Source organism: Acinonyx jubatus, chromosome A2 (genome assembly GCF_027475565.1).
Source record: "Acinonyx jubatus isolate Ajub_Pintada_27869175 chromosome A2, VMU_Ajub_asm_v1.0, whole genome shotgun sequence".
NCBI lineage: Eukaryota > Metazoa > Chordata > Mammalia > Carnivora > Felidae > Acinonyx > Acinonyx jubatus.
Genome location: NC_069383.1, coordinates 147,092,177 through 147,111,410, shown reverse-complemented (window position 1 = coordinate 147,111,410; position 19,234 = coordinate 147,092,177). Strand labels below are relative to the sequence as shown.

The window sequence follows — 19,234 nt, the reverse complement described above, 5'->3', positions numbered from 1 at the left end:
GGGAAGCTTCATAGGGTGGCCCTACACTGAGGTCTGAGGGACCTGTGAACTGTGGGTCCCAGGGCTTTGGAGCATAAGAGGGGTGGGGGAGAGAGGAGTTTTCAGCCCAGCAGGATTCATTCAGCCTGATTTTTGGAGCTGTATCTCCTCTACTCCCCTATCCAGACAATATTCCTTGTTCCTCCTTCCAGGAGCACCTTTTTCCTTTCCTTCTCTTGCAGCTTAGATGGCACCACCTCCAGGAAGCCCTCCTGATCCAGTCAATGCCTGGTCCATTTTGTGGGTCCCACAGATCATATGCTATACCCACTCTAGCACAGCTGACTCTGAATACCTGAGTCCCCACTTTCCCCATTCCTAGTGCTGAACTCCCCTCCCCCTTGGGGCTGGAGCTCAGTGAGCACCTGGGAGAGAGAGGAAACAGGATTGGGCAGCCACACCCAGTGCTGGGAGGATTCAGAGCCTCAGGCATCATAAATGGCACTCCCTTCTCTAACTAGAATTGGCCCGGAAATGAATAAATACCCATAAAAAAAATCATGTGTTCCACAGTCAACATGATTAAAGACACTCATGCTGGGTAAAATTGAAATGAAACATTCTCCGCTGGCGCTGAGACAGTTTCTTGGGTCCCGGTACTACATTCGGAGAGACTTCTGTAGGTTGGGAGGAGACTTCAAGGGCCCTCCTTGATCACCCTGTCCACTCGTTTTGAGGATTGGGGTGCAGCAGTCAGCAGTTGATTCTCTGCTGCCACCATGTGGCCAAGATGTTGGCTAGCCCCAGAACAGCGTCCCCTGGTGGACAACCCCGGTCCTTGAGAACCGGCATCCACGGGAGCACCCCTTCCTCCTTCCCCCTCTGCCCACTCTGCAGGAGCAGGGCAGGCAAACCATGTGGGGGAAGTGGGGCCTTGGAGTGTTAAGTATAAGTGCTCCCTCCAAGCTGAACTCACAAGGCCTGGCCTATATTTGGTTTAGGACCTGCCCAACTGCCCCAGTATCTATCACCTTGAAGGAGTGCCCTCTTTTCCCTTTTTGGCTCTCACATCCCTCTGAACACTACTCCAAAACAAAAACAAAAACGAGAACTAATGCCAGCCTTTTTCTCCAACCCAAAGAGATCATCTGAGTGGCAGCAGTCTCTAACTACAATATGACCATATCACTCTGCAGCTTTAAAACAAATTCAATGGCTCCCCACTGCCAGACTTTTACCTGGAGTTCAAGAAACCTAGGCCTTGAAAACTCCTCCAGCTTCACTTAAACCAGTAATACCAGGCTCTTTACCAGGTCCTTCGCTTTGCACATGCTGGTTCCTCCACTAGGAACACCTTCCCTGTTTGGCCTGTTATTCCTTCCTTGATCCCCAGACAGATAAGCCCACACTCCAGGTGCCTACTGTCCTAGGTACACACACTCACCTAATTGTGACCACCCATTTCCACACCTACCCAGAATAGGTGCTAAACTGCAGAGGTGCTGAGAGTCCTACAAGAATCACAGTAGCCAACAGGAGTATCTAGGGGCTGACCACTGACCAGAGGAATGCCAATAGCAGCCATGGACTGCTGGCCTGGCATCACCCTGGCCCCAGAGGCAGTGATTTGGTGCACTGGCCAGGATCAAGGGGAGAAACAGCAGCAGGAACAGGCAGAAAAGAGACCCAGGGCACATGTGCCGGGCGAGCAGCACCGCCAAGCCTGTGGCTGTTCCCCACGCGCCTTGGGGTCTAGGCAGGTGGTTTGCTGCCATATCCATTCTAATATGATCCAGGATAGGGCCAAGGGCAGGGGCTATCCCATTTCCTGGGACAGTAAGTAGAACCATTCCAGTGTACCCTATGCTACCCACCAAATATATTTTCCAACATGGGTTGGTTTTAGTGGCAGAGTATCTTAGCCCAGCTCTCAGAGACTGCATAAGAGTGATTTACTCTACAGTCTGAAGACCACATTCAGTGGACACTTTTCTCCCATAAACATTTCCTAGGTCTTTTGCTCTCCTAGCCAATGAGATGGTTAAGCTGTGGCAGAACTGGGAAAGCCCCCCAGCAGCAAGATAGAGGCTTTCTGTACTGTGCCTTGGGCTCTGTCCAAAGAGGGTCTCAGGACAGAGTGGAGGGGTCTGGGCCTTCACTGCTGAGCCTCCTGAGATGTCCACAGTGACCCCTGTGGGCTGGAAAATGCCAGGGTGGCGGAAGAGGGCCCCATGTGCCTAGCAGCATCTGCCCTTCCTAGGGCAGGGTACACCCCTGCCCCAGAAGTCAGCTGGCTCTTCCTGCAGGCCCTCCAGCTCACTCCTGGGGACGTTCTGAGGAATGCACTGGCCAAAAGCACAGATGCCGAGGTGGATAGCCCTTCATGAGGAAGACCAAGCTGGGACAATTTCCCCAGAGGTCTAGGGCTACATACACTGAGGCTGGTCTCTGAATTTTTCTGTGCTGAAAACCAGACCACCTCACCAAGGGATCTTACCCACCTGTACCAAGCCTCAGACTCTCCCTAGTTGGCTGTCCTTCTCTTACTCAGCCTTGTCACTGCTGAGCTACAGCAGCCCTTTAAGCAGAGCCACAGCTCCCAGGGTATATGAGTGGTCCTTTGGGGCACAAAGCTGGGGGCCCCTCCTAGGAGTGAGAGAGAGGGGCTGTGCCCTTCTAGGAGGCACCAGGGACTCAGACTGAGTATTGGGGTGGGGCCGTGGGGGGCAAGGCCAGTGGAGTGCTAGAGAACATTTTATGTATGGCAAGACTTTAGCTGAATGAAGAGACCCAGCCCAAGGTTCGATTCTGAGTGCTTGTGCTCCAGGACATGGGGAAACACAGGTAAGGACTAGGGAGGAGGATCCAGTGTCTGTAGGAGTGAGAATGCATGAGTGAAGGGACCAGTGACAAGGCCCAATGAGTGTCTTCTCCAGAGTACTTTAATGCACACACCAACCCACAGTCCCTGCCTGCTTGCTGCCTGGGCAAGAGAGGCCAGCCCATGTGGAGGCTCCCATAGCTTCCGTTGCCCAGGGTGCCTAAGAGGGCTGAACCCACACACATTCCCATCAGTAGGTGAGCGGTGTGAGGATGAAGAGGCGATCTTCTTCTTTGCGGATCCAGCGCATCAGCTTATGGATGGCACTGACAGCAGATGCCTTGGTCCCCAGGGGGCTGTAGCACATGTAGAGCTCAAAGGCACCTGTCACCTGGAGGAGGGGGCACAGGGTAGTCATCGAGGTTAGACATCTCGTGTGGCCCCTGCCCGGGATCCCGATGAAGCTGAGCCCATCCCAGGGCTGCCTTACCCAGGCCAGGAGGTTCTCATTGGGGCCCGTGTAGTAGATGGTCTTGAGTGGGCGGGAGGCATTGTGGGCCCGGCTGTGCAGGTATTGGTAGAGGCCCAGCAGCCGCTCCTGCTCCTCTTCACTGGTGTACGGGGCCTCAATCTCAGGGCTGGAGATGGGGGAGTGGGTTGGCAAAGAAATAACTTTCATTGCCTTCTCTGGAGATCTAAAAACAACTCTTCCTAGCCAGGGAGACTCTGACATGTGTCTTACCCTCCAAATGTTTTCCCAGGACAGGGCATGGCCTCCCTACCACAGAAGACTCCCCAGGACAGGGCTGGGCCCACCCAGAATGGAGCCCTGTTCTTCCCCCCTCCCCCAAGTTCATGGCATCTTTGGTGACTTCCCTTGGAGAGGCCAATCTGAGTTTAGGTGTCCGAAACAAAGTGACAGGTCTGAAGTGGAGGAAAAGTGATCTGGGAACCCAAGAAGGGGTAATGGGAGGACAGAAGATGCCACATCTGGCCACAGCCCCTCTGTTGGAGGAGGAATTCTGCATCCTAGATGGGACCAAAATGACCCCTAAGGCAGACCTGCTCCAGGGCAGGAGATCCAGGAGACCTCTGTTCCAGCTTCCTTCCCTGGGTGTACTGGGCATTTCAAGGCTTTGTGGGTAACAAAGTAGAGAGGTACATGCCCATAGGGGGTGGAGTGATAGGGAGTCTGGGTCCCTGATGTCAGAGTAAAACAGACCCAACATGTCAGTCCATTCACAGACGGGTCATCAGCTCCAGGACTGCATCAGGGCTGAGGGCCAACCGCCTCCCCTCCCTCGCCCCTGTCTCCCTCAAGTTGTGCTCCCAAGGTCCTCCCTCACCTGGTGAAGAGTCCCGAGCTCTTTGATTTATAGAGGAAGTGGCGCAGGTCCGGGATGCCCACTTGGGCAACACTGTAGTAGGGCGTGCGCAGTGCCTCTCGCAGCGCCAGGTGGGCTCCACGCTTCCGCAGGCGCTCCTGAAAGCGGCGGCGGCAGTCAGAGACTGCAAAGAAGTCCTCCCGGTCGGTGGAGACGAGCAACAAGCAGAGGTCGGTGTCAGGCTCCAGGTAAGAGATGTGTGCATGGAAGAAGCCGGCTGCATTAAATTTGGGTAGGCACACAGGCGTCCAGGCTTCTCCCTCACGGAAGGATGAAGAGGAACTTATGAGATTGAAGAGCAGGTGCAGGTCGATAGGGTGCAGGAATTGGTCCTTGCGGCGCACGAGCGCCACCAGCTGGTTGCGTGCCAGCAGGATGGAGAAGACAAGGCTGCGCGCTCGCGCCTGCTGCAGGCTGGCACTCACCGCGTCGCGCACGGCCGCAGCCAGGGGCAAGCAGCGCGCTGCCCCCATGAGGAAGCTGGGGTCTCGCGCCATGAGCTGCAGCAGGTTGTCGGTGATGCGCTCCGAGCCCGAGAGCAGGCGCCGCAGGTCGTAGTTCTGCTTCTGCTGGAAGATGTGGCTCAGCTGGGCACCGGTAAGAAGGCTCAGGATCTGGTAGTAGATGTAGAGCAGCTCCTGCGCCAGTTCCTGCGCCGATTGCCGCGTGCGCGCCACTGCCACCAACACCAGTGGGCTCCGGCGCACGAATACTACCTTGTAGCCATCTAAAGGTGGAGGGAGGGGATGTCAGCTTCTCTGGGGAGCCCTCCGGGATTGGCCTTGCCCAGCTCCCTCGGAGCCCCAGCTTCCTACACAGCTTGTCGCTTTCTACATCCTCTCCACCCTCCCTCAGATCTCTGCACACAGTAGGGGCTTAAGGATGATGAAGATAAAAACAGCAGCCCACGGTTCCCTTTCCCTGAGGATTCCAGGCTGTCCCTGCCACTTGCTTCACAGAGTGGCACCAGCCAAAATGCAGTGAGCAATTGAAAAAAAACATTCTTGTGTTAAATGTCAGAGCTGGGTGGGGCTCAGGGCCTGGGACTTCTAGTTCTCTCCAAGGGCAAAGCCCATGTCAGAGCCACCTTTGGCCCTCACAATACCCCGTAAGGCAGTCATTGTTGCTATCTGTGTTCAGATGACAATATTGAAGCCCAGTGAGGTGGAGGGGCTGCCCTTGGTCACACAGCACATCCCAGCCCTCTAGTCCCTCGGGGACTATGAATTAACCCTGGTCAGGGGAGCCCTCCCTGCCCCCCTTTTCAGGTGGCTCACCTGCGTGGATAGAACGAATGGCGTTCTTGTCTGCCTCCAGGAAGGACACCAGGGCCACCATGACACCCATGGTGCTGGAAAGTGCCTCCTCTGACCCATAGCGGGAGTACACAGGCTTCCCCGCCTCGCTCAGCACAAAGACGTGCTTCTGGTGCAGTCGCCATGCCTCAGCAGCCTCCTCCTCATCCCCCTCGCCTGTGCCCTCCCTGGGGGGTTCTGTGGCTGGCCGCCCAGCTGCCCCTGAAGGCTCTGGCCAGTCCTCAGAGCTTCCTGGCAGCATCTCCTCCTGCAGGTCTCGGGCCACACCCGTCAGTTGGGTGCTCAGCTCGCTGAAGTCCTGGCTGATCTGTCGCATGTCTGCAGGCAGTGGTGGAGGACCCCCAACACCCTCCTTGGGGCTGTCCCCAGAAGCTGCCCCATCCTCCGATTCAGTCAGGTCCTCATAGGAACGGGCATGGACGAACATGGCACCCTCCTGCCCAGCACCTGCCAGCCAAAAGCACTGGTGCTTAGAGCAATAGCCACTGGCAGACCACCTTACCAGAAAGATGCGTAATATGGCACTCTAGCTTTACTGCAGAGACAAGCCACTGTTCCCTCCTGCTACTGCCTACTACAAGTTATGCCTCCCTGCGGCTTACAGCCCACCAGTTTCCTCCCATCACACTGGGAATAAAACCCAAACCCCTCATGGCTGCGGGAATGACTTGCTTCTACTTGCTTCTCTCAATCTCATCTCACAGCCCTTACCCATTCCAGTCACACTGACCTTCATCCACCTGCTCTTTGGACACCCTCAACATGCCCTCACCTACCTCAGGGCCTCTGTACCTACTGTTCCCTCTGCCTGGAATGCACTCCCACCTCCTCGCATGGCCAGCTCCTTGTCACACTTCAGCTCTCAGCAAAGACATAAGTTACCTCCTCACCTGACCTCTGAGCCTGGGCACTCTATCATATCTCTCTCTTTGATTTCTCTTGTGCCACTTGTCAGTTATTATCCTCCTCCCCAACTACAGTGGGGTCCCTCCTGAGGGGCAGCAAGGTGGTTGTTCACTGCTGTGTGCCGAGCACCTTGCCCTGTGCCTGGAATACCTTTGTTCAGTGACTCTCTATCCCTGTGAGAAGTCTCCCTGACCCAGTTCAGGCCATAGTTCCTAACCCACTCCACTGTAATGACTCCACTAGCCTATGGCTCCCCTAAGGCAGGGGCCATGTCAGTCTTTCTCTACTGATTTTTTTTTTTTTTTTTACACAGAATAATTCAAAAGATGTATTTTGAGTCTCTATGATGAGTTTGGTACCGTACTAGGCATTTGGGATACAACCACTCTGTGCTCAAAGAGCTCACAATTTTGTGGACAAGAGATGGGCAATATATACATAAACAAATAAAATTACAAAATAACTACTGTCCTGTACAGAGCATGGTCAGAGCAGGCAGGCCTAACTCGTGCAGAGGTGACATTTAAGCTGAGAGCTGAGGGAGGGAAAAGGAGTCAGGAAGGCGCAATGTAGACCCAGGGAACGGGAGGAGAACCCATGCTGGCAGCCAGACAGCACAGGGGTGAGTAGCCCAACATGAAGTGGAGAGGAAGGCTGGACACAGACCGAGCCCATTTCCTGCGGTATCCCCAGCACCTAACAAGTAGCCCACGAGTGACTGAACGAGTGCATGAATGAGTGGGAGTGAAAGACTTGGTGGGAATCCCAGTTGCCCTGGAGGCTGCTCTCGCTGTCAGCTGCCTGGAGCTGCACACCCTGCCCGTACCTGGCTCCATTCCCTGAGCCAGTCCTGGTGTGGGGCTCTCAGCTCTCTCCATACTCTGCCCATCAGAAGGAGCCAGGGTGCCATCGGGGCATTCGCTGCTCCTCGTCCTCTGCATGTCAGCAGCCATCCCTTGGACTTTCCTGTGGGCAAACAAAGACATCATCGAGGGTAAGGAGGGAGGTGCTGTTGGCAGGGGTCACTGCTAGTACAGTAACAGTGGTTAGTTAGTACAGGAAAGCACCAGGACCCAGCTAGCTCAAACCTCTGGGAAATGGGTTCTGAGTATTCCCCTGTAAAAAATGAAGTATGTTGTTCTTTTTCTAAGTAGAAAAGGAAAAATTCATTGTACCTATTCATTGTAGAAAACTTGGAAAATAAAAAAGGATAAAGAAAGAAATGTCACCATATCCCCACCATTCAGGATCTTTCACTGTTCACATTTTGGTGTATTTCTTTCCAGTTTTTTTTTTTTTTTTGAATGCACATAAAATGGAAATTTTTTTTTTTTTTTTAACAAACTGATAACAGCAGCTAACACTTACTGAGCACCAAGGTAGTGTGCTAGGAAGTATAAGTGGACACAGTTATCTAAGCCTGATCACTACACTCTGTGGCAGGTGCTCCTGTCTCAGGCTGGCTCTACAGATAAAGGGACTGAGGCTGAAAGAGTAAATGTCTGCCCAATGTCACAACAGGGTGGAAGCTTTGGGAGCTGGCAATTGAAACAATTCTGTATCCTGGTATCTTTCACTGCACATCCTACCACAAACACTTCCTCATTCAAAACTGAATTGACCAATAGTTCTTTCTGAATACTTAGGCATTTGCAAAGAAAGAGCAAACAAGCTTGTCTTCAGGCTTGCTTTTTTCTGAGTACACTTTTGTACTTTCTGAATTTGGCACCAGGGCTTGCCTTACAACTATACAGCTGTACAACTATAGACATAACAGTTCTCAGTGCCCATCTGAATGCCAGGACAGACTCAGTTTCATCTCCCAGTCCTTCTGCAGCCTCAGAGCCAGGTGGAGGTGGCGATGAGTGGATGGCAAGGATAACAAAGTTGGATGGCTCACCTGGAGTCACCCCTAAGGGCCCCTGAATGGCAGGCTGAAGGAGCCTTCATTTGGCAAGCAAAATACATTCATAGGGGAGGGGTTCCATTGAGGCACTGATCCTTTCATGAAGAGAAATCTGGGTAGACAGGCGAGAAGGACTGCAAAGACTAGTCAGAGACTCATGAAGAGGTCATGCGGGCAGGCCAGGGGCCTGGGAGGGACTGGTGTTAGTGTGAGCAAAGTAGACCCTGTCCCTGCCCTTCTAGGACAGAGTCATAGGAAATAACTGAGGCCTTGTTTCTCAGTAGCTCCGCAACCTTGGGCAAATGACTCTTCCCCGAGCCTAGCATGAAGTAGGTGCTCAAAAATGTTCATGAAGAGTGACCTCAAAGAGAGAGCATCCCCATCACTCTCATTTGTGTGGTCCCAGGTTGTCCATGTCCAAGAACACCCTCTCAGACTCCTTATCCTCATCCCACCAGAGCTCCTACCAGGCAGCTCCTGTATGCACCCAAAGAACTGACTTTCAAGCTCTTTTTTTTTGTTTTTTTTGTTTTTGTTTTTTGGTCATCTTTGTTCTAAGCTATGGAATCCTTTTTCAAATGCATCTTTTGCAGAAGTTCAACGGGCAAAACAGACAGGGAAGCCTGGTAGCCACTCATGCACTGAACCTGGAGCATCACAGAACAAGTGAAGGTTGGGCACCATTGGCCAACAGCGTCACCCCACTTAGAGTGGGACCAAAAAAAGATCATCTGGGAGAACATCGACCTCTGGGGATTTTCTAGGCCACTAATCCCATCCATTAGGACAGTCAAGAGTGATGGATCCTAGCATGAGTCAGAGCCCAGAGGACCAAGGCATGGGCCACCTTGTCTGACAGAAGGCCAGAGTAACTAAAAGGCTACTTGCCCTCAACAGCTAGGTTGTTCAGAAAGGTCCGCTCAGAGACAGAGACCGAGACCAAGAGGAGTAATCCCAGACAGGCCAAAACAAGCACTGTAACACCATAGAGGCTGGGGCAGTGGGTGCTACAGTAACTAGGGCATGCTTAGGTCTTCAGCAGGAAGACACAGGCCACATGAGAACCTCATAGAGCATTATTTCACAAGCTAACCTGAAAGTGAGAGTGGGGTCTGCACTGCTATGTGAAGATGGAGTGACTCCAGAGAGATGAGTCTGTGTCCAGGCAGAGAGAAAGCTGCTACTGACAGTCCCAGGGTTGTGGCCAAGGCTTCTGGACGTGGCTCCCTGGACGGAGACCTGGATTGCTCTGTGTTTCTTTCCGGGAAGTAGGTCCAGAACCATTGCTTCAAATTACTGTATTTCTATGGAGACTCACTTTCCTGCTCCCTTAGTCAATAAGTTCACACCTCTCTTCTCAAACTTCCATCACTTCCTTCTCCCACGCTCACTCAGCATGACCCATGATCTCACCGAGGAAACAGAAGTCAGCAAAAGAGAACCTCCAAGATTCCCACCACCACCTCGCTCACCTGACAGGCTCTGCTTTCCTTCTTCTCACTGAAGATGAGCTGTCCTTGCTCCACTGGGAGCAAACGCCCCCACTGCAGTCCCTTTCACCCGCACAAGCACAAGCACATGGCTTCAGCAGCTGTCCCTCTCTCTCCCAGATCATTGGTTTCCCCTTCTCCCCCATCCAGCACCAATATGCTGATGCTTCCTCCATTTTCAAAACACTTTCCGGGGCACCTGGGTGGCTCAGTCGGTTAAGCGTCTGACTTCGGCTCGGGTCCTGATCTCACAGTCAGTGAGTTTGAGTCCCACATTGGGCTCTGTGCTGACAGCTCAGAGCCTGGAGCCTGCTTTGGATTCTGTGTCTCCCTCTCTCTCGGCTCCTCCCCCACTCACGCTCTGTCTCTCTCTCTCTCTCAAAGATGAATAAATGTTAAAAAAAAAAAATTAAAAAAAAATACCACCTTACTTTGGGTGTGTTCACTTGTTATAATTCACTGAGCTGTACTTATGATTTGTGAACTTCATGTTTGTTTTATTTCAATTAAAGAGTTAAAACAACCCCCCACCCCCTTAACTCTACATTCCCCTCTAGGTTCCACCCCATTTTTTTGCTGCCCTTTATAAAACAGACCTCAAAACAGTAAATAATACTTGGAATATAATTAGTAGGCTAGGCTATGCTGTGTAACAAATCAATGTCAAAATGGTAGAGGCTTCACACATAAAGGCTTATTTTTTGCTTACACAAAATTTACCTTGGATCTGGTAGTAATTCAGCTCCCTTCCAAGCAGTGATTCAGGAATCCAGGTTACTAGCATCCCATAGCTCTGCCATCTGGAATACATGCCTTTTCCACATCACTGGGCAGTGGAAGACAGGGCTGGAAGGTCATGTACCAGCTCTTAAATACTTCAAAGCCCAGATTGGCCAGAAGTAGTCACATGGCCAGAGGGACTGGGAAGTGTGGGGAGCTCACGGGTATCTGGTAATCAAGAAATACATCTGCCGCAGCCTCTCCACTTCACTCATTTGGGTTTTTTTTAAGATTTTATTTTTAGGTAAGCTCTACACCCAATGTAGAGCTCGAACTCACAACTCCAAAATCAAGAGATGCATGCTCTACTGACTGAGCCAGCAAGGTGCCCCTTTCCCATTCATTCTTGAAGCCACTCCAACTAGACTTGCGCCTCCATCATTCCAGCAACACTGCTCTCATCAAGGTTGCTAGTTGACCTCAGGATCCATACCTCACTCAGTAGCAGTAATGGATACACACTTGGTGATTTCCTCTCTTAAAACACTTTTTCTTCTTGGCTTCTGGTACACCACTCTCCTTTCTTGGTTCTTCTCCTACCTCATAGACCATGCCTGCTAAGTCCTTTATGCAGTTCCTCTTACAGTTAGGGGACCCAGATTTCAGCCCTTGGATCTCTTTTCTGTCTTCATTCAAACCACTGGTGATCTCATTCAGTCTCATGTTTTTGTTTTTGTTTTTAATTTTTTAATGTTTATTTTTAGAGGGGAGAAGATGCAGAGAGACAGAGAGACAGAGAGAGTGAGAATCCCAAGCAGGCTCCACACTACCAGTGCAGAGCCCAATGTGGGGCTCAAACTCATGACTGTGAGATTACGACTTGAGCCAATATCAAGAGTTGGATGCTTAACCGACTAAGCCACCCAGGTGCCCCCAGTCTCAACTCCATTGATACATTAGCGATTAGCGATACATTGTGATTCCAATTTTTATTTCTAGCCCCAATGTCTCTTCTGACTTCTAGAGTCACACACATTTAACTGTCTACTTCATGTCTTACAGTATCTCAAAGTTATATGTCCAAAACTGAGTTCCTGATTGTCCTCTTAAAAACGTATTCCTCCCAGAGTTTTCTCCATCTCAGTGAAAGACAATGATTTTCAGCAAATCTTGGAGTCATCTCTTTTCCTCACACCCCATATATTGAACCACTAGCAAATCCTGTCACCTGTACTTCTGAATACCCAGCAAAATGTCTCTCTAGTTAATATTTTCCCTATAGAATTCCTCTTGGTTTTTAATACCCAACTGTGGTAGCCAGCCTTCAAGCCAGTCCCCAATGATCCTCAACTTACAGTGTATATGCCTTTGTGTACTCCCCTCCCACACTGAGCAGTTATGTAACCAATAGGATAACGTGAAAATGACAACATGTGATTTCTGAGGCTAGGTCATAAAAGATACTGTGGCTTCTGCCTTGCTCTCTTGGATCACCCTAGTTGGAGCCATCAGCCATGTTGTGAGGACACTCGAGCAGCTGTCTACAGAGAGAACCTCAGCAAACTTTGAGACATGCAAATAGCCAGTACCAAATGTGCCAGTCATGTGAGTAATCTTCTAGCCCCTGTCAAGCCTTCAGATGACTTCAACCTCACAAGAGAAACTGAGCCTGGACCATCCAGCTAAACTGCTCCCAGATTTCTCCCAAATACCAAAGGAACTGCATGAGATAATAAATATTTATTGTTGTTTTAAGCTGCTAAGTTTTGGAGTAATTTGTTACACTGCAATAAATAACTAATACAACAAACTTGTATTGTTTTGTCCTATGTTTATATAGAAAAATGCTATTTACTTCATCAAAACTTGATCTATATTTTAAACAAGTGATGTACATTTAAGTCCTCAAATTACATTCCAAGTTGGATAGAACATCACTCACTAAGTGGCAACAAAACGGGCTTACTTGCATCATGGCTGTTGAAGGTACTGAAAGAGGCCATGATACTCATCAAAGCAGCAAACTCTGGTGGTCAGGAGGGTACGTTTTTCAGCATTTTATATCCTAATGCTATAACCTACTGGGCATGTATTAGGTATATATTTTCCTGTGTTTTAGTACCATTTTAGAAAATTGGGGTTGTGGTCGATGAGGGAAGCATTATACTTTTTCCCATTTAAAATAATGGTGGGGGGAGGCGCCTGGGTGGCTCAGTTGGTTGGGTGTCCGACTTCAGCTTAGATCATGATCTCATGGTTTGTGGGTTTGGGCCCTGCGTCAGGCTCTGTGCTGACAACTCGGAGCCTGGAGCCGGCTTCAGATTCTGTGTCTCCCTCTCTCTCTCTGCCCCTCCCCCTGCTCACACTCTCTCTCTCTCTCTCTCTCTCTCTCAAAAATAAAAACATTTAAAAAAATTTTAAATAGTGGAAACAGGGGCACCTGCGTGGCTTAGTCAGTTAATGTCCGACTCTTTGTTTCAGCTCAGGTCATACATGATCTCATGGTTTCGTGTGTTTGAGCCCCATGTCAGGGTCTGTGCTGGCAGAATTCTCTCTCCCTTTCTTTGCCCCTTCCCCACTCATGTTGTCTCTCTCTCAAAATTAAATAAATAAATAAATAGATTGATAATAAAAAGATATATGAAATAATGGGAAACAGATACTCAGTTAGTGATTCCAGATAATGTCCAACTTTTGTGGAACAGATTACTAATGTTAAATGGGAAAAGCCCATATCCAGAATCTGACCATTGCTCATCACCACCACCACCACCACTACCACATTGGTCCAGGCCACCATTACCTCTCTAGGGGAGTGATGCACCAGCCTTTTAACCAGTCTCCCCACATCTACCTTTGTCCTTGCGCAATATATCCCTCCCACAGGACTCAAAGAGATCCTCTTGAAAAAGGAAGTCAGGCCGTGTAATTCCCCTGCTCAAAACTCTATAATGGTTCTCACTCATTCAGTGAGACAGCCAATTTCCTCAGAACAGCACACAAAGCCCCACTCTACCCCTTCCTTTTATTTCTTTGACTTGATCTCCTTCCCTTTCCCCTGCTCCCTTCACCTCAGCCCAGCCACACTGACCTCATGGCTTTCCTTTAGGATAATATAAATGTGAATCCTAAGTACTTCTGCATTTCAGAATTTTGCCCTTGCTGAACTTTCTGCACAGACCACATCTCTCTGCTTTTCACTTTGTCCCTCATTCACCTATTCCACTGATGGGGCTAGATATTGACATGACCTACTCTCTCACTTCCTTCCGGTTGCTGCTCAAGTGTTACCTATCAGAGAGGCCTTCCTACAATATCCCTGATCTTCCCTGTCTTGCCCTGCTTCATTTTTCTATGAAGCATTTCAAGTTTCAGTATGTCAGCTCCACATGCAGGAGGAGTTTAATCAACATTTGCCAGATAAATAACTTTGGAAGGGAAAAGGTGAAAGATCCTCAAAGAATATCCAGTTATAATGCAGTCTCTGGAGACCCCTGCCTGTGGAGAAGACTTGTTTTTGGTAGTAGTCAAGTGTTCAAGAACAATGGTCCTAGAATCAGAGGGACTTGGATGGACCTGGTTTGGTTCCATAAGTCTTAGTTTTCTCATCTATAAAGTGGGGATAATGATAATGCCAATTCACTGGGTTGTGGAAGGATTAAATGAGATGTTCATGTAATTTGTTTACCCTGGCACACAGTAAGCACTTGCACACTTAATGGCTACTGCCATTAATATATCATGATTATTTTTACTTAGCATTCAAACCATATGTAGCTGCACTTACACACAAAAAGTGGTCTCTGCCATGTAAATCAGTCCTTTGAAAGTTGGCTCACCCTGAGCAAACATGATTATGACCTCATGAAGCCAGGTAGCTTCTGGCCTGAAGTGACCCACCTGTGATGTCCAGCCAAAGAGATGTCTGTGTGCCTTGGGCTGGGGGTTCCTCCAGGCTTACTGGCTATTCGTTGGGCCTGACATTGCAGGAACAGACCATTGGTTCTCTGCTGCTCCTGGAAGTTTCTCCCAGGTTGAATCCTTGGTCTGCCACATGCCCCTGCTCTGTGGCCTTGTACCTCTGGTCAAAGACCCAAACATGGTCTACGGCAACTTACCCAAGGTCCTGGGGGCCCACTACCCACCGATTCCTTGTGGACTTAGGTGACTGAACCCAGTATGGCTGAGTGGTACTCAGCATGGTAACTATATGGAATGAGGGCAGGGTCAGCTGGCTGGGGCTAGTGGACGCTTCCTTCACAATAGTTCCCCAGCTACCTGACATCATGTAGCATCTCAACATCTCCAAGGCCAATCGGGGGATCCAGCCAGAAGTCCTGATGAAGCAAACAGTTCTCTAGACACTTACTCTGGAAACTAGGCAGCAAACCCCACCCTAGCCCCCACTGGAGCCATAAACCTTCACGACAGAAGCTCCTGGGAGTCTGGGCCTGAAGCAGTTAAGCGAGAGAGGTCTCTTGGAACCAGTCCCATATGTGCCCTCAGGGTCCCTTCTCAGGCAGCCTCTCTAGAAGCCCCCAGGGCATGCTACTTTCCCTAGATGTGCTCTGCTGTGCCTACAAGCAATGTCTCCAAACAGGTTGTCTCAATCAGCCCTTCTTGTGTGCTTCCCTCCCTCAGGTGCCCACCCTGGAGCAGGCAGAACCTTTAAGAGCCCCTCCCTACTGACTCCTACCACTGTTGCTCCCTCTTCCTGCTTGGATAGTGCTCCATCCTGCCCTGACCCTTTTGGAGTGGGCTATCTGGGAGGGTGGTGCCAGAATGCACGGGTCTCTGGCAGACAGGGCCCTGGTGAGGCTATGCTGTAGCTGGTTCAGCAGGATGCCTACTCCGTGAGCGTCGCCTGGTACTTGTCACTGCTGGTGGCCACTCCCCTCTCTGACAAAGGCTGCTCACCCTCCCCCAGCAAACTGGAACCCAGAAACGGTGGCTCACCCAGTACAGGCAGACAGGTTATCCGAGCCAGGGCACCCTTGAGAGCAAAGTCCAAAGCCCCAGGACACTTCCAGGAGTTGCCCGCTCACCCCACAGTCCTCTGCAGATCTTTGAAAGGATTCTGCCTGGGGGAAGGGGAAGGGGGGAGCGGAATATGTGTGCCTTGAGGGGCGGGTCCTACCAGGCCACTGCCTCCTACAGGACTTTGCTCTCCCAGCCAAAGGAAGGGTTCTGGTCTTCGCCTTTTGTATTCTTCAGCTGGGGGGACAACTGGCTAAGGCACCCCAAAGAGACTAAATCCTCCTATCGCAAGTGAAGCGTAGGTGGCAGGGGCCCCCAGTCTTCAAGCCCCTGGCTCAAAGGATGACAGCTCTCCAGTTTCTCGGTACCCCCTGGCCACGTGGGTTGGCAGTCGTACTCACCTGTTTCTCCGGGGGCGCCCAGGACGCACAGAGACTGCCGGTCACTACTCTCTGCCGGACCCCCAGGAGGGCACGGGTGTCCGGCCGAGTCCGGCCGGAGGGCGCAGGTCAGACCCTCGGACCCCTGCGGACGCAGACATGGCCACAGTGTAGGCCACCGCCCCTCCCACCGCCCCTCGCCCAGCAGCCGATCCAGGAAGACAGCCCTCTCCGGCCTCTCGTGGCGGAGGCCTGACTCCAGCCGCTCTGCCTCTGGCCCTACCCGCCCCGGGGTGCATTGTGGGAAATGTAGTCGGCGCTCACCGCTGCCTGCGGCACTCTGAGGCGGGGCTGGGCGCCCGGTCCCGGCAAAGTCGAGGGCGGGGCCTCACCCGGAGCAGGATTTGTCTCATCCGGAACCACCATCTGCAGCGTCGGGCCTGGCCCAAATGCCTCCTTGGAGCCCAAAGGCCAGGGTGGACCGTAGGCCCAGACTCCCTGGCCCGTCCGCCCTGGCCATCTAGAGGTTTATTTCAAGGCAGAGTAAGATACTTTGGGATTGTTTCCTCTATTGATTGTGGAAGGGCAGTGCAAGTTTGGGAACTGGATAAATGTTACTAATGACTCTAGCTACGCTGGTTGCAAAGGATGTAAGCACACCAATTGTTGCTGAAGACGTCCTTTTAGCCACGTTTTAATATTATCAGTATGAGGCTCTAAAACAGTTCTCAGCTTTGCACATAGAATGACCTGGGGAAATTTAAAAAATCACTAATGCTTAGAGATTTTGATTACTCCCAGAGAATTCGATTTAATTGAACTGGGATGGGACTCAGGCATTGGTATCTTTTTAAAAGCTTCCCAGGTGATGTGCCAGGGCAAGGAATGATTGCTATGGGCATTTGTAGTGTCCTAGACACAAAACAATACAAACGACAGGAAAACATAAAGCTTTCCCAATTTTTTTTTTTAAGTTTATTTTTATTTATTTTGAGAGAGCAAGCTGGGGAGGGGCAGAGAGAGAGGGAGGCAGAATCCCAAGCAGGCTCCACACCTTGAAATCAGGAACCGTGAGATCATGACCTGAGCCGACATCAAGAGTCAGTCGCTTAACCGACTGAGGCACCCAGGTGCCCCCCCAAACAATTTTATTCTTTTTTTTTTTTTTAACTTCTTTAAATTTATTTTTGAGAGACAGAAACAGAGCATGAATGGGGGAGGAGCAGAGAAAGAGGGAGACACAATCTGAAGCAGGCTCCAGGCTCTGAGCTGTCAGCACAGAGCTCGATGTGGGGCTTGAACCCACAAACTGTGAGGTCATGAGGAGCTGAAGTTGGAGGCTCAACCGACTGAGCCAGCCAGGCACCCCAAAACAATTTTATTCTTAAAGATCAGTTTAAGGAAGTAAAATCAGAGATTAACAAAAATACTGCTCATGTTTTCTCTGAAGAGAAATCACTTTATAGCTTTTCTGATTAATTTCCCCAATAGTTTTAGGATGAAGGAAAAAGTCTGAAATCACTCCTTTGATTCTCTCTGCTGCTTGGAGCACCCCAATGCAGTATCCTGTCTCCATCTCAGCCCTACACTGGAATTGGGAAAGCTCTGCCCTGAGCTTCTCTTGTGGTCTCAGATGGCTGTCACCTGGAGCCTACCTCCACAACAGTGGTCTATGACTGAAATGGTGACAAAGCTGTAGCCTTTTACTGGAGATGGCTTTGCACAGGGCTGAGACCCTTGCATATAATTTAAGGGAAGACTTCTCCCTTTTAGGTTAAGAAAATGTGAGAAAATGTCCAATTCCTTCACTATCTATTCCCCCTGGAAAGGAGAGTGGAAGAGGAAAGAGGAATCTCTCCAGGTCATCACTGGTCACTCAGTATTTTCAGTCCTCACTACCTCAGGAGTTCAGGCTCCCTCACTTAGAATAAATATCATTTATACAGTTTGGCTGTCATGAATCCCATCACATTAGTTGTGATGAGTTGTGAGAACAAATTGTGTGAACTTGTAAGAGTTCAAGCCATGGGGTGCCTTGCTGCCTCAGCTGGTAGAACATGCGACTCTTGATCTCAGGGTTGTGAGTTCAAGCCCCACATTGCGTGTAGAGTCTACTTTAAAAATTTTTTAATTTAATTTAAAGAAAAAGAGTTAAAGCCAAGAAGATGTCATATTCTCTCATTGGTGCAGAAATATCCTGGCTATATCCCATTAACTAGAAACTGTCCTCCATAGAATTGATCTTCATAGAAGACAGATTTAAAGTTTCCTAACATACCTACCCAGTCTCTTCAATAGTCTGTAGGGTGACCTCAGGGTTTTTTCTAGAGTCTCACTCTTGCTTTCAAGAACATCAGCTCCACCAGACAGCACCACTGTCATTAGGAAGTACAGCTGACCCTTGAACAACAGGTGTTTTATTATATGCAAATCCATTTATATGCAGACGTTTTTCAATAAGTATATTGGAAAATTTTGGGGGGATTTGTGACAATTCAAAAAAACTTGCAAATGAACCATGTGGCCTAGAAGTATAAAAAAATTAAGAAGTTAGGTATGTCATGAATGCATAAAATATATATATATACTAATCCATCTTGCCATTTATTACCATAAAAAATATACAAATTATAAAAAGTCAAAATTTACTAACTCCCTCCCACACAAATACTTACAGACTGTATGTACGTGGTGCCATTTGCAGTCAGAAATGTAAACAAGAATAAAGATGTAGTATTAAATCTTAACTGCATACAATTTACTATAGAACATACTGTTCTACTGTGATAATTAGTTAGCCAACTCCTGCTGCTTTTGTGGTGAGCTTGTGTTGCTAGTATCCACTTAAAACCCCATGCGATGCTAATCATCTCCTTCTGAGCAGTTAGTCTCTGGTAAATTGCTTATCACAGTAAAAAGTGACTGACCTCTCATGGTCCTCACCATTAAGTAGTTAAGTTTTGGGGGAGTCCAAAGTTTTACGTGGATTTTCAACTTCACAGGTAGGGGGTGGGAGTGGAATTGGTGCCCCAACCCCTAGGCTGTTCAGGGGTCAACTGTATTGCATCTACTTAGCCAAGCAAGTGATTACATCCATGTGATTCTGGCTAAGCCTTGTGCCTAGGACACTCACAGAGCAAACCATTGTGGCTACTTAGTAAAACATTTTAAGGTTATCATTCCAAACTCTTTTTTAATCCACTTACTGACTTTTATTTGAATATTGGGACAATCCTTTCCAATGTCACCTTTTTGCTTATAGAATTACCAAGAAATAAATCTTAGTCTTTTGGAATAATAACAAATGCCAGTCCCACGATGGCTCTGCTGCCCTGCAGGACAATGCTTCAAACC

At 49.5% G+C, this 19,234-nt stretch overlaps 1 protein-coding gene across 3 annotated transcripts; it reads right to left on the bottom strand.

Moving 5' to 3' along the window:
• Positions 1-2,903: 2,903 nt before the first annotated feature.
• On the bottom strand, positions 2,904-16,185 carry MON1A (MON1 homolog A, secretory trafficking associated). Of its 3 annotated transcripts, none has more exons than XM_015077077.3 (6): positions 15,902-16,182; positions 7,234-7,373; positions 5,463-5,948; positions 4,147-4,912; positions 3,291-3,438; positions 2,904-3,191 (listed from the first exon to the last, which is right to left on the bottom strand). In XM_015077077.3, the coding sequence occupies exons 2-6, from the start codon at positions 7,358-7,360 to the stop codon at positions 3,051-3,053; spliced, it is 1,668 nt and encodes a 555-aa protein (XP_014932563.1). In that variant the 5' UTR covers positions 7,361-7,373; positions 15,902-16,182; the 3' UTR covers positions 2,904-3,050. The 3 variants fall into 3 exon arrangements, with proteins under 3 accessions (XP_014932563.1, XP_053075323.1, XP_053075324.1); XM_053219348.1 differs by lacking the exon at positions 15,902-16,182 and adding an exon at positions 14,424-15,867; XM_053219349.1 differs by lacking the exon at positions 5,463-5,948 and having other exon boundaries at positions 15,902-16,185.
• Positions 16,186-19,234: the final 3,049 nt, after the last annotated feature.

Coding starts and splice junctions, on each gene's coding strand:
- MON1A (XM_015077077.3), bottom strand. CDS start 7,360: ATGGCTGCTGACATGCAGAGGACGAGGAGCAGCGAATGCCCCGATGGC. Junction 4,913..5,462: donor CATTCGTTCTATCCACGCAG/GTGAGCCACCTG, acceptor CTCCACCTTTAG/ATGGCTACAAGGTAGTATTC. Junction 3,192..3,290: donor ATGAGAACCTCCTGGCCTGG/GTAAGGCAGCCC, acceptor CCCCTCCTCCAG/GTGACAGGTGCCTTTGAGCT.